The 12,848-nt window shown below is 45.6% G+C and overlaps 1 protein-coding gene across 1 annotated transcript in view; it reads right to left on the bottom strand.

Annotated features, from left to right (window-relative positions):
• Nucleotides 1-912: 912 nt before the first annotated feature.
• GABRP (gamma-aminobutyric acid type A receptor subunit pi) overlaps nucleotides 913-12,848 on the bottom strand; it is a 32,123-nt gene continuing 20,187 nt past the window's right edge. Inside the window, exons 6-9 of the mRNA XM_075543207.1 lie at nucleotides 11,158-11,295; nucleotides 5,287-5,439; nucleotides 4,547-4,734; nucleotides 913-1,215 (exon numbers count right to left, since the gene is read on the bottom strand). Coding sequence (XP_075399322.1) covers nucleotides 913-1,215; nucleotides 4,547-4,734; nucleotides 5,287-5,439; nucleotides 11,158-11,295 — 782 coding nt within the window. The remainder of the gene's footprint in view (nucleotides 1,216-4,546; nucleotides 4,735-5,286; nucleotides 5,440-11,157; nucleotides 11,296-12,848) is intronic.

Genomic DNA, 12,848 nt, shown 5'->3' with positions numbered 1-12,848 from the left:
CCAATATGTGTACAATGCATAGACGAAAAGATTTCCAGCAGGGGAATAAACTGCAGGGATCCTTCCAGTCTGAGAAAGCCTTTCTAGTTTCTGAATTCTCGGTGGTACGACTTAGTGCGATTTGGGGGCAATTCTGCTGTGGTGTTAAATCATACTCATCTTGGTGCGAAGTAAAGGCTGTGACTTCCAGTGAATCAACACAGCCCACATTTCATTTGAATAAAAAACCCCAAACAACTAGGAGATGCTACTCTATAAACAGGCAACTGGGCACACGATAAGCATGGCAGAAATTGTGTACATACCATGCATCATTCACTTTTAAACAGCCCCTGGCACTTGAGAGTAACCCCATACCCACAATGGTCTCCTCCCATTTTTAGATCTAAGAGATCAATGCAGACTGCAGCCCCTGGGCAACACAAATGGTCAAGTACCCAATGGCTGCATGCAAGGTTGGCATTTCAGACCCCAGCAGGGGTGCCTCAGAAGGAAGCTGCCTTCTTTCTGCTCGCATACCCCGATGTAGTAGAGTCTTCCCAGCGCACTGGGAATTGGACTTGACTCCACAGCAAGTACCAGCAACAACAGAAACAAGGCCCGGAGCCACTGACCAAACAGTCTGCTCTGAGTCGGCGTGTCGCCTCAGGGTTGTGGGGATGCCCCCCAGCACGTTAAAAGGGGACTAGACGGGCTTTTCTGTGCAAAGACTGTAATGCTAAGAGAGCTGCACAACTAAGAATAATGGTTTGGGGTCTACTGTTTTCAGAGACATACTGAAAAATGAATTTTCTTTTTTAGTCACTTGTAACACCAATGGGTTAGGGTACATATTTGGATCAGAATACCATTTACACCATTATCTCCTTCTGTTGAAAACCAGCAGCATGCAAAAAATTTCAGATTCGACTCTCAAAAATACATGTAGTATGCCCAGTAAAATACATTGGCCAGCATAAAGACCAAAGGAAAGAGTAATTTGGAATATCGATCAACATTACTGGGGTTTTGAATGGTAAAATAATCCATGATCCTGCCCATTTTATCTCTGAAGACAAACTTGAACTTGTCACTGGCTTTCATGGTGAGGTCACTGTAGTCGACTTTGTCACTGGAGATTTCAATGCTGGCAAAGCTGATCTTCCGTTTAAAGCTCGAAATGGAGCTGTTGATGATGTTGGAAATGTTGACCTCATCCACTTCCTTTGCTGTCCCCTAGATGAGAGACAATGCAGTTAGCTTGAAGGACGTGACGCAGCGAAATCAATGAGTGGATGATGAGCTAATAAAAAGATTAGAGACCTAAGGATTAAATAATTAGGTTTAACAGAGAGTGACATTTGGTGCCTTGGAAACTGGCTAGTAAGTCAGGCGTGGCAATTCTGTTATCCTGTTTGTAGGCACCTATTTCTAGGTCAGGGGCAGTGGTGGCTCAGTCGTAGAATGCTTACCTTTCATGCTGGAGACCCAGGTTCAATTCCTAACCAATGCACCTCATATGCTGCGATCTCCCATCTGTCAGTGGAGTCTGGCTTGTTGCTATGATGCTACATAGGTTTAAGCAGAGCTTCCAGACTCAGACTTACTAGGAAGAAAGTTCTGACAATCTACAAAAAAAAGAGCCAAACCCAAACCCATTGCCATCAAACGGATTCTGACTCATGGTGACCCAACCAGACAGAGTAGAACAACCCCACGGGTTTTCCAAGGCTGTGCTTCTTCCCAGAAGCTGTCGCATCTTACTCCCAAGGAACACCTGCATTGCTGGCCTTTCACTCAGCAGCTGAGCCCTTAACCACTGACATACCAGAGCTCCATCTAAAAATTAGCTAATACAAAGCCCAATGAATAACAGCAGCTCAAGCCTCAGTCAATCCTGGGACCAAAGCTCCTAAGACTGCAAGGTTTTCTTCCCTTGTGCGTGGGTTGCCACGAGTTAGGGGCTGTATTTCTTCCCTTGTGCATGGGTTGCCACGAGTTAGGGGCTGTATTTCTTCCCTTGTGCATGGGTTGCCACGAGTTAGGGGCTGTATTTCTTCCCTTGTGCGTGGGGTGCCACGAGTTAGGGGCTGACTGACAGTAGCTAACACTAACAGCATCTCTAGGTCATTAGCACGTAAATTACAAAGACTAACCACTGCCCACTTTAGACATGCAGAACAATATCAGGGCCAAGTGCTCAGGCTCTAAGAGAGCAGACCTGGATCCTGCTCACATCCTGCCTCTCGCTGTTGAAAAAGTTTAGATACATCACTCCTTTCAAGACTCGGTTTCCTTGCCTGAAAAAAAATGTTGATGATTAATATCTCACTCCTGAGGTTCAGGGGAAGATTAAGTGTTATGAGTTATGTAAAGCATTTAGTAGGTGTTGGACGAATTCCATTCTGTGCCAGGGAGGATGATAGGGTTATTGATGATGAGAGCTAACAGAAATTAGAAATATTTTAATAACTTTGTCGCCCAAATTGAAATGGTGGTGCTCCTTGAAATTTCCGGAAGTTGACATTCTCCCAGCCCACTTGTGGGATACACGGTGAGGTCAGAGAGAATGGTTTCTATCCCTGCGTAGGCTACTGGGCTATGGAGTCTTGGATGAGTCTCCTCCTCTTTCTGAGTGGCAGATTCCTCAGCAGTAAAATTGGGATAATGACATTATTAATTTAATAGGGATGCTGGTGGACTAAATGGGATCTTGATAAGGTGTTTAGGACACACAGTAAGTGCTCCCTGATGAGGCTGCCAACTGTACACAGCTCAATAAGGTTTCCCTGGTATTTCAGTGCAGGATACCCAACCTCTTTTGGCCAATCAAGCAAATTCCTACATTTTCTTTTGTAATTGGCCATTGTCCTCTCAAGGAAGCCCCTAAGGAATAAGACAATCCATGTTCTTCTTTGGTCAGTACATGACAACCATTTACATTTGATATGACTGTATCAAGAGTTATTCACAATAGACACTCACAAGGAAAAAGTCCTGGGTCTTTGTGATACTCTGAATCCTCCTTTCCTTACTTCTAGACCCTCTGAGCGTCTAGCTCTTTGCTTACGGTGGGTACCTCTTCTTTATTGGATCCCTACCATTTGTTTTTGGCTTGTTACTATGAGCTTTATTGTGTCTGAAGAGTCCCAGTAATTGGGAAGGATGGGCCCATTGCCCACTGCAAGTGGGATAACAGGCTTTGGGATCAACCAGATTGAGGTTCAAATCCTAGCTCTGTGTCTTACTATCTATGACCTCAGGAGTAAGTCACTTACCGCTCTTGTTCCTCAAATGCTAAATCCACACACTAGATTCAACCACTTACTGGGTTTGTAGGACCATTTAAAATGATATAATATTTGCAAAGGGCTAGTTACTGTGCATTGAGGGGCACAGTATATGCTCACTGAATAATTACTACTATGCCTATTATGATTGCTGGATCAGTGTTCCATTGCTAAACCAAATAATCATGAAACAACAAGAAGAAACAAACAGACAAATGCAAACAAACAATACCCAACCCACTGGTGTCCAGCCAACAGTGACTCTATAGGACAGAATAGAAATGTCCCATATGGTTTCCAAGATGGTACAGGATGACAGCTTTGTTTGAAACACGGATTTTACAGTTGGCAGATCAATGCCTAAAACCCTGTACCACCGAACCCCAAACTGAGTCGATTCTGACTCACAGTTAAGACCATTTGGGTTTGTGAGGCTGTAGATCTTTACAGAAGCCCATAGCCCCCTCTTTCTCCATAGCAGTGAATTGCAGGTTTGCTTTTGCTTAGTGGTCTAACTGTTAGTGTTTCTCAATTAGCAGAAAAATAAACTAATCAAGAAATTTGTTGCAATCTGACTTTTTTCGTACTTATTTAGTAAGCCATTACTTGTATGGTGTAAGAATATCAAATGCAACCAAAGGGTCAGATCTCACTCGCTGCCCTTGAGCTGATCGACTCATGGAGACCCCACAGGATAAGGCAGAACTGCCCCCGGGGTCCTACAGGAGTAGAAAGCCTCATCTTTCTCCCATGGAGCGACAGGTGGTTTTGAATGGCTGGCCTTGTGTTTGACAGCCCACCATGCAATCACCTGTAAAAAGCTGGTTGTGTTGGATTTGCTTTTGGTTTGCTTTTTTGGTGTGTGTTTGTTTTTTCTTTTGGGTTTGCGGTTGTGATTTTCTGTTGGATACAGATAGTATAGTGATTTTCTGCTGGAAAATTAAGCATATTATCACCTCATTGTATTTGATGAAAATAGTGGCCTCTTTCAAGGGTTGGGATGACATCCGGGTGGCCCCTCTAATACACACAAAGTTGAGAATCACTGGAACAAAGCCAATCAATGGACAGGATCAGGTCCAGCTCATCTCTCCAGACCAGCACCAGGCACAGGGGGTGAGCCCACATGTACCCACTGCATTCAGTCGATTCTGATGCATAGCTACCCACAGGACAAAGCAGAACTGCGCCAGAGAGTTCCTGAGGCTCTAAATCTTCACAGAAGCACGCAGCTTCGTCATCCTCCTGTGAACTCTACAAGGCCGTCTGATCCTTACTTTGTCTTTGGCCGCCAGTTGCTGTAAGGAGCTGTAGTGGGCGACGGCGTATTCCAGTAAGGCCCCAAACACGAAGCTGAAGCAGATCCCCAGGTATACATCGATGGCCTTGACGAAGCAGTTAGTGTTGGGCAGAGAAGTGCGGGCCCCGATCATCAGCGTGGTCATCGACAGCACGGTGGTCACGCCTAGGGAAGCAAGCCGGGGAGGCCCTCTTAGTGGCCCATGTATGCTCTGCCTAAGGTTGGCAGGACAAGACTCAGCTACTGAACAGATCACATTTGAGAGGTGGCACTTTCTGGAGCAGGGCTCATTTGCCCCATGTTTACAGATCTGGGGAGCTGCGGGATGTGCGTCTCCTCCTTGCAGGGCGGAGGGCGTGGGGGTGGATGCAGTCTACAAAAGCCCTGACAGTCAACCATCTCACCACATCTCTCCCTTTTGTGTCACTGTAAAATATGAATTTAAAAATGGACGACTCCTAAAAGAGTCTCTTGCTCTCTGTTTCTCTCTCTGTGTGTGTCTGTTTCTTTTTCAATCTCGGTCTCTTTGCCTGTCTCTTTTCTTCTTTCTCCCCTCCCTCCTTCCCTTTTCCTCTTCTCCTCCCATTCCAGAATCTCTCAAGAAACTACTTCTGGAATCACCCCACGAATATCAATGAAACTCACAGACCACGTTAGGAGAAAAAGCGAAAAGGAGCAGATGACGGTGCTTAGACACCTCCTGCTGGAGTGGCTTACCAATGCAGGTTCTCGCAGGAACGGAGTCAAGGGAGATCCAAAACGAAACCCAGGATAACACCACCAGGAACGTGGAGGGCACGTAGGTTTCCAAAATGAAATACAGGACATTCCTCCGGAGCTCAAATTGCAAGACCAAGCGCGTATAATTTCCTGATGGGGTGAACAAGATTAGGGAAATCATGTCTGCTCACATGGAAGGTGGTTTGCTCATGGGACGTTTAACTTAGCTATGTCCACATTATGCCTGCTGCAAAACTTAATTAATTGTCCAGTTAATCAAGAACCACCAGGATGACTTCAGGAAAAAGAATTACTGTTGCATACAATGGATTTGTGAAGGTTTAAATGTCCCCTTCCCCCACCCCTTGTTCATGATCTTCTTATGTCTCTGCCAGAACACACCTACATGTTCCATTCTCGGCGCTGGTTTCCTGGCTGTCTGCCTCTCTAGACTGTGAGCCCCTTGAAGGCAGGGCCTGAATGTTTCAGCTCTGTAGCCACGAAGTAGTTGTTCACTACATACCTGTTGAATGAAGACTAGCTGTGGTTACCTATTTTACAAGCGTGCTACAAACAGATCGGATGTCAAAATGCGAGTGCATATAATTTAAGTTTTGATGGATCTCAGATCGCATGTCAGTCCTACAGGACCTCAGGGTCATCTGTAGGAAATGATCACTATGTACTAGATATGAGGCATGTAAGGAACAGAGAGCTATCATGAGTAGAGTTCTGTGTGGCAAATGAGCTACAATAGCACCAAACATATGCCCATGAGTGGGGGCACCAAACTGTGCCTCTATTAAAGGGAGGCAAACAAGCAGCAGACTGTCTTAGTGGGCAGTGGCATCTAGTAGAAGGGTGAGCAATTTGTCCTCTGTCAATAAGAAGAAGTCTGGCTCAGGAAGAGAGGGTAGCAGAAGAGAGCACCTCCCCACCCCAACTGAATCTTGAAACTTCAAATGATACCATTAAATAGCTGAAACAACAGAAACATCACTGGAGAAATCGAGGCTAGAATAAAAAACTAATTTCAGAAATACATGGGAGCCTAGGGACCAATAGATGGTTGTTGTTCTTGTGTGCTATTGAGTCGATTCTAACTCATGGGGACCTTATATGATAGAGCATAACTGCCCCACTGGGTTTCCCAGGCAGTAATCTTGATAGCAACAAACCCTATGGGGAAAATAAGTCTTTTCTCGCTTGCAAGCCCTGGTGAGTTTGAACCACCGACATGACAATTAGCTAGTGAGCATTTAACCATCGTGCCATTAGGACTGTTAGGGGCACTGGCTTTCCCTTACCGAAGATAAGTCATTTTTATGCCATCGATGATGTCCATGTTCTTCCTTTGAGGAGCCCAGGGGCCACAGTGGGAAACGTGGGGTCACTGAGAGCAAGGTCAACAGTGTGTCCCCACCAGCCATACCTCGGGAGGACGATCATTTTTCTGCTCCCTTGAAGATTTACAGCCTTGGAAACCCACAGGGGTACTTCCACTCTGACCAAGGGTCACTGTAAGTCAGGATTGACTTGAGGGGAGTGAGTTTTGTTCTGTTTTTTTTTTGGGGGGGGGAGTTGGGTGGGATGTGATTCCTTTCAGGTTTCTCCCAACACAATCTGAAGTAGTGTTCTTTCCTAAGCCTAAAAAGCCAACCTCACTGCTCTGGAGTCAATGCCGAGTCATAGCGACCATAAAGGACAGAAAACGAAGAAGCTGTTATTGGCGATGGTGTTAGGTGCCATTCAGTTGGTTCCAGCTCCTTAGGCACAAGACAGCTAAACATCGACGGATCCTGTGCCCACCTCTCAGTTGTTAGGTTTGATCGCACTCTTGCAGCCCGGTGTCAGTTCATCTTGTTGAGAGTCTTCCTCCTTTCTGTTGACTTCACCAAGCACAATTTCCTTCTCAGCGATCTCCTCTCACTTTGCATCAGGCCCATTGGTCAATGAAGAGTTAAAAACTATGCTCCATCCACATCTTTAAGACTGACTCAGCTTGAAGGAGACTGCTCTTCCTCAATCCTATCTTGAGTGCCTTTCCATCCGAGGGGCTCCTCTTCCTGCACTATATCAGACAATGTCCCCCGAGACTTTTGGTGGCTAATCCCTCAGAAACGGGATTCTTCTTTCCAGTCTGTTCTTACTCTGGAAGCTGTGCTGAAATCTTTCCTCATGGGCCACCTGATAGTACTTGGAATACTGATGATATAGCTTCCAGTATCACAGCGACATGCAAGCCACTGACCACAGTACAGCAAACTGACAGGCAGGTGGTGGGAAGAAGCATTATCATTAATCGATATGGAAACCTTTCTGCGTGTTTCTAGACTCTGCAAATAACCTAGCAAATCATATGAAATAATGCATAAAGCCTAAAAAAAAACCCTTTTCCGGATTTAGTTGATCACAAATGAAGGTAGGGCTTTCATAAAAGCAAATAAAGTGCTATTTACAAAAGTGGGGGATACCTGTATAGATGTGAACAATGAAGCACAAGGACTTTTAGCAATGTGTGAAAGGAAAGGGCAGAAGCAAGAATAAAATCCAGGGATCTGGACCTCTGCCCAAGGGACCACCTATTGCTCTATGCTGCTAGCTTTAGGGCCTTGGTTTTGAAGTTGAGGTTTTAAAGAACATTTAGAATTAATATTTGACTCAGTAATAAGCCTCTTTTGTATCTGAAGTCAGTGTGTACTACCTGGAGTTAAACAATTCTAAAAAATGGAAATAATTTCCACAGGAACCAAATTGGGAATCTAGGTTTGGGAAAATATGACTACTGTAACCCCAATTCTTGAACCTGTTAAAAAATAAAATGCATTCCTTGTCCATTACGAAAGCACAGAGAACACTACAGCAAGTCGAGTTGACTTACAGCAATCCTAGAGGACAGAGCGAGCCGCCCCTTGGATTCCTGAGACTGAGTCTTTATGGGAGCAGATTGTCACATCTTTCTCCTGAGGAGCAGCTGGTGGGTTTGATCTGCTAACCTTATGGCTACAAGTCCAATGCTTACATTACTGCACCACCAGGTAGCCATTTATAAAAATAATGTATGCTAATTATTTATGTTTCAGAAAATAGTAAATTTAGGAACAATTCTCTTTCCTTTACATGTAGTATGAAGGTTATAATTTTTCTATAGTCATGCTCTTGCTGTTGGTATGATATTACACTTAGCAGTGAGGTTGATGAGATTTTGTCTGGCTTACCGGGGGCATGTCCTCAGGAAAGACCGATTACTAGAAAAGGGCGTTATGCTTGGTAAAGCAGAAGGCCAGCACAAAGGAGGGACACCTTCATGAGGTATAACACCAGGCTCATCCCCCCCAGGTGTGAGGGTGACACAGGACAAGGCAACATTTCCTGTTATACATCAGCTCACCAGGAGTCGAAGCCAACACCATGGCAACTAACATCAACAATGGCAACAAGCTCCACTGAAACACATTGGCATGTTTCAGGGTGCAAATGGGTATGAAAACAAGTGTTCGTAACATGCTCCTGAGTATCTGAGAGGAAAGTGCCTCTCGTTTCGTATAACCAGTTACCACTACGGACTGCTCGGAAAGGGGTCACCTTCGAAGGTCCTGGATAGAACGGCAGAAAAATGTGGAACAAATGCAAAAAGTATCAAATCAACCAGACTTACTGGTTGAATAGTGGTTGCTGAAACCCCCAAGATGATGGTCTTTAGTCACCCTTCAGGTCTATAGCTGAACTCACCCGTCACTAAATTTCCAGCCAAATAAGAGACTAGTCTATAAGGGGGAGAGTACTGCAAGGGAGGGACTCATAATTTAGAACAAGCAACCCTTTAAGATGAATAGGGCAACATTTATCCAAGGACAAGTTCAAAAGTGCTAATGAAGCAGGACGGGAAACAGGAACACAGGCAGGGACTAGGATGAGTTACACTGCACTGAGGGGCTTGCAATGCATGAGATGAGACCAAATGCATATAAGTTGTTGAATGTAAAACTGATGATCTGCTCTGTAAATCTTCATACAATTCACAATAAAATTTTAGAAAAATCACATGCCTGTTTTGGAAAGCATCTATTAGCAAGAGTGACCAATCCTTGGAAAAAGGACATAATTCTTGGTAAAGCAAAGGGGTAGTGAAAAAGAGAAAGGCTCTTGCGGTAGTTACATAATTTCATGTCAACTTGAAGATATGAACGTGTAGGTGTGGTCACAGCCTGATGGTGCCTCCTTGTAGACGTGACCTTCTCATAAGGTTAGTCCTGAGAACCTTCCCCCCCCCTCTCTGCCTTCACTTTCATGCCAGTGAGCCACTGAGACCTGTGGGTGTCCTGGAGATGTGTCCACGACCATTGGATCCACAAGACTCCCACCCACTGGCCTATAATCTTCCTACATCATTGCATGTGGCTTCATGAGTCTGAAGAAGGATTTATGAACTAGAATTGGACTTATGGACTAGTAATGGACTTATGGACCTGAGTTGAACTGGGTTTGTATATTTTCTTGATATACTATTACTTCTTGATTATTAAGCTTTATCTTACACATATATGAGTGTGATAGGTAGGTTTATTGTGCTAACCTGGCCAATAGGAGCATGTGGGATTAACCAGGTTGCAGTTTGATTGGAGGGCAAAGAGATAAATGACTTGCCTCAGCAAGGTCATCCCGCTCTCTCTTGCTCTCTGGTGATCGGACCATCATGTGACTGCTTTAGCTAGTTCTCTGCCTCAACTTGTGAGCTACACTACCTGTGGAACAGCCAACCCATGGATCATGTTGCTAGAGCTTGAGGTTCCTTCAAGACCTGCTTCGCCATGCTGCTGGTATGTGCATTGCTTGAGCTTGAGGCTGGTAGATCTTGTCGTCTTGCATTGCTTGAGTTTGATATTCCATCTGGGCTTGCTTCGCCAAGCTCTTGAGCTGCTGACTGTTGGTGGCCTGCCCTGCTGTTTGCTGCCTGTGGACAGATTCTGCCTGAATTGCCTGAGGGAAGACTCAGCTGTCTGCTTCCTTGACCATGGACCCAGCAGCCCTCATGAGTTGAAGGATTTCCAGTATATAACTGTTCAATAGTAGTGGCTAGTGAGTGGAACTGAGTACCCTATGATGTGCCGCTCCATTCTGTACTGCTGTTATATTCCTTTGTGCAGTATATATCTCTCTCCATATATATAATCATAAGTGTCCTGGTTTTGTTTCGCTGAGAACCTTGTCTAATACGATGAGTGTCACTGAATTTGTTTCTCTAGTCAACCCAGCCTAATGCAATCCTCAACAAGACGGATTAACACAGTGACTACAGTGACGGGCTTGAACATGGCATCGATTGTGAGGGTGGTGAAGGACTGGAAAGTATTCTGTTCTGTAGTACGCAGGGTCACTGTGAGTCAGAACTGACTTAGTGGCACCCAACAACAATAATGACAACAGCAACAACATGAGCTCCAACTCTTTCAACGAGGCGAACAGGTATTCCTCCCTGACAGCTCAGAACAAATAGACAGTTGTGCTCTCCCTGGGTACAGCTGAGGCCTCCACTGGTAAACTGTGTTCTCGTTTCTTTCTTCTTCGGTGGCAGAGAACAAGTTCTTCGGTTAGGAACACCCACAGGTTTTGTGCAGGAAGGAACTGCGCATGTGCCCAACCAGCACAACGTATCTGGAGGCAAGTCCCAAGTGGCTGCAGAGCTGGCCAGAGGTCTGCTCCTCAGGGTGCTGGTTGCATGCCTGGACGTTGAACAGGTACTCGAGCAGCCTGCTAAGTGGTTATTGAACTCACAAGGGGTCAAGTGGAGAAGGGGTGGCTCTGAGTGAAACTCCCCCCCCCCCGTTCAGTTATTTCCACTTTGTATAAGTTTGTCACACAAGTTACCTGTTTCCTGCTGCGACTGGGTGACGAAGGTGAAGTACCGTTGGATGGTGTACTGAGCAAGTCGCAGGTTTTCCAGCCCACGCACGGAGTCATTGCCCCTCAGCCACATGAACTCCACGTCGTTCCCATCATAGCCCCCTGCAAAAACAGTTGTCCTGGTCAGTGCAGAAGGAGTTCCGGTGGCACTGTGAGTTAGGTGCTAGGCTGCTAACCCAAGGTTGGCGGTTCAATCCCACCAGCTAGCCAGGTACTTCTCAGGGGAAAGATGAGGCTGTCTGCTCCCATAAAGATTTATTTATTGCCTTGGAAACCCCACACAGGGTCACCAGAAGTCAGAACTGACGTGATGGCAGTGGGTTAGGTTTGTTGGTTTGGAGCTTGGTGCAAAGTCATAGCACACTGAAATGGTCTGGGATGGCCTGAGCTCTGTCTTGCTCAGGGTCCGTCCAAACCTGGCTTGTTTCCTGCCTCTGTGGGTTTCTGAGACTGTGAATTTTTACGCGAGTAGAAAGTCTCATCTTTCTCCTGTGGAGCAGCTGGTGGTTTCAAACTGCTGACCTCAGATCAGTGGATCGCAGCTCAATATGTAAGCACCACATCACCAAGGCTGCTTGGTCTTTGTAAAAGTCAGCAGTGAAGCCCCTTCTTGGGCACTTGGCTTTTACATTGCATAAAGGCTCACTGTCATGGCATGGTCGCTGTTCTACTCCGGGGTGGATGTGAGCAAGCGTGGGATGGTACCAATCTTTTGTACAGATACGGTTAAAAAATCACCGAAACTCTCAGTGAGGTTTCTGTACCAAATAACTGCTAATAAACATGCAGCAAAAGCATCTTCTGCTCACCAGGGATGGGACTGATATGAGCAGAGAGCTGATGTTTCCAGGAGAATCTCCCCTTGGGATTTGAAATGAGCACAACCATGGCACACGGGGGGCAATTACTCTTTCCATGTGGCACTGATAACTGCAAGTTTTATTCCACTGCCAAACAGCTGTACTGCTTCAAGAAGGTTTTGCATGCATTTAGTCAATATGATAATTAATTGGTCTGGCTGAGTCTTTAATTAAACATCTACCTCTGAAAAATGACTGCTGCCTCCTAACGGTGGTGTGTTCTGGCTTTCGGAGCACTTGCATGTTTATTAAGTGCAGTGGGGCATGGGCTCCAGCTCTTGGCTGGTTTTTGGTCTCCTTGTATGAGCCACACCAGACGCCTTAATAAACCCTGCCCCTATCACAGTGCCACCTCCCCAACCACAGAGTGCTTACATTGAAACTACGGAGGTTACTCCACAATGCCAGGGAATTCATTTGACATCCATCAGTAGAGAATGAATTCTCCCTCCTCCTTGTGAGCAAATCCCTAGGTAACAGGATGGATGCCCATTTGCTGACATTATTGAATTATGCTTTATATTTATCAGGTAACAGCTTTAAAAGTTGGAAGCAGCTGCATGATACATGTCAATGACTGCTGTGTGGATGTACGATTTCTCACTTCTGCTGGGTCTTTCTTGGTTCCATTCAGCAGCACCTTCTGAGTCCCATTCCTGGTCTCCTCGACCAGCTCCTGGTGATCCCCCATATCTCATTCCAGGTGACACTGTCCCTAGACACTCCCTGGCTCTCCTGGGCTCCCATAGTCTTCCCCTATTACAGTCACAAAAAGGTGCCCTTCCCTTTGGACTG

This window comes from Tenrec ecaudatus, chromosome 2 (assembly GCF_050624435.1).
Source record: "Tenrec ecaudatus isolate mTenEca1 chromosome 2, mTenEca1.hap1, whole genome shotgun sequence".
Taxonomy (NCBI): Eukaryota; Metazoa; Chordata; class Mammalia; order Afrosoricida; family Tenrecidae; genus Tenrec; species Tenrec ecaudatus.
This window is presented reverse-complemented; position numbering and strand designations above follow the sequence as displayed.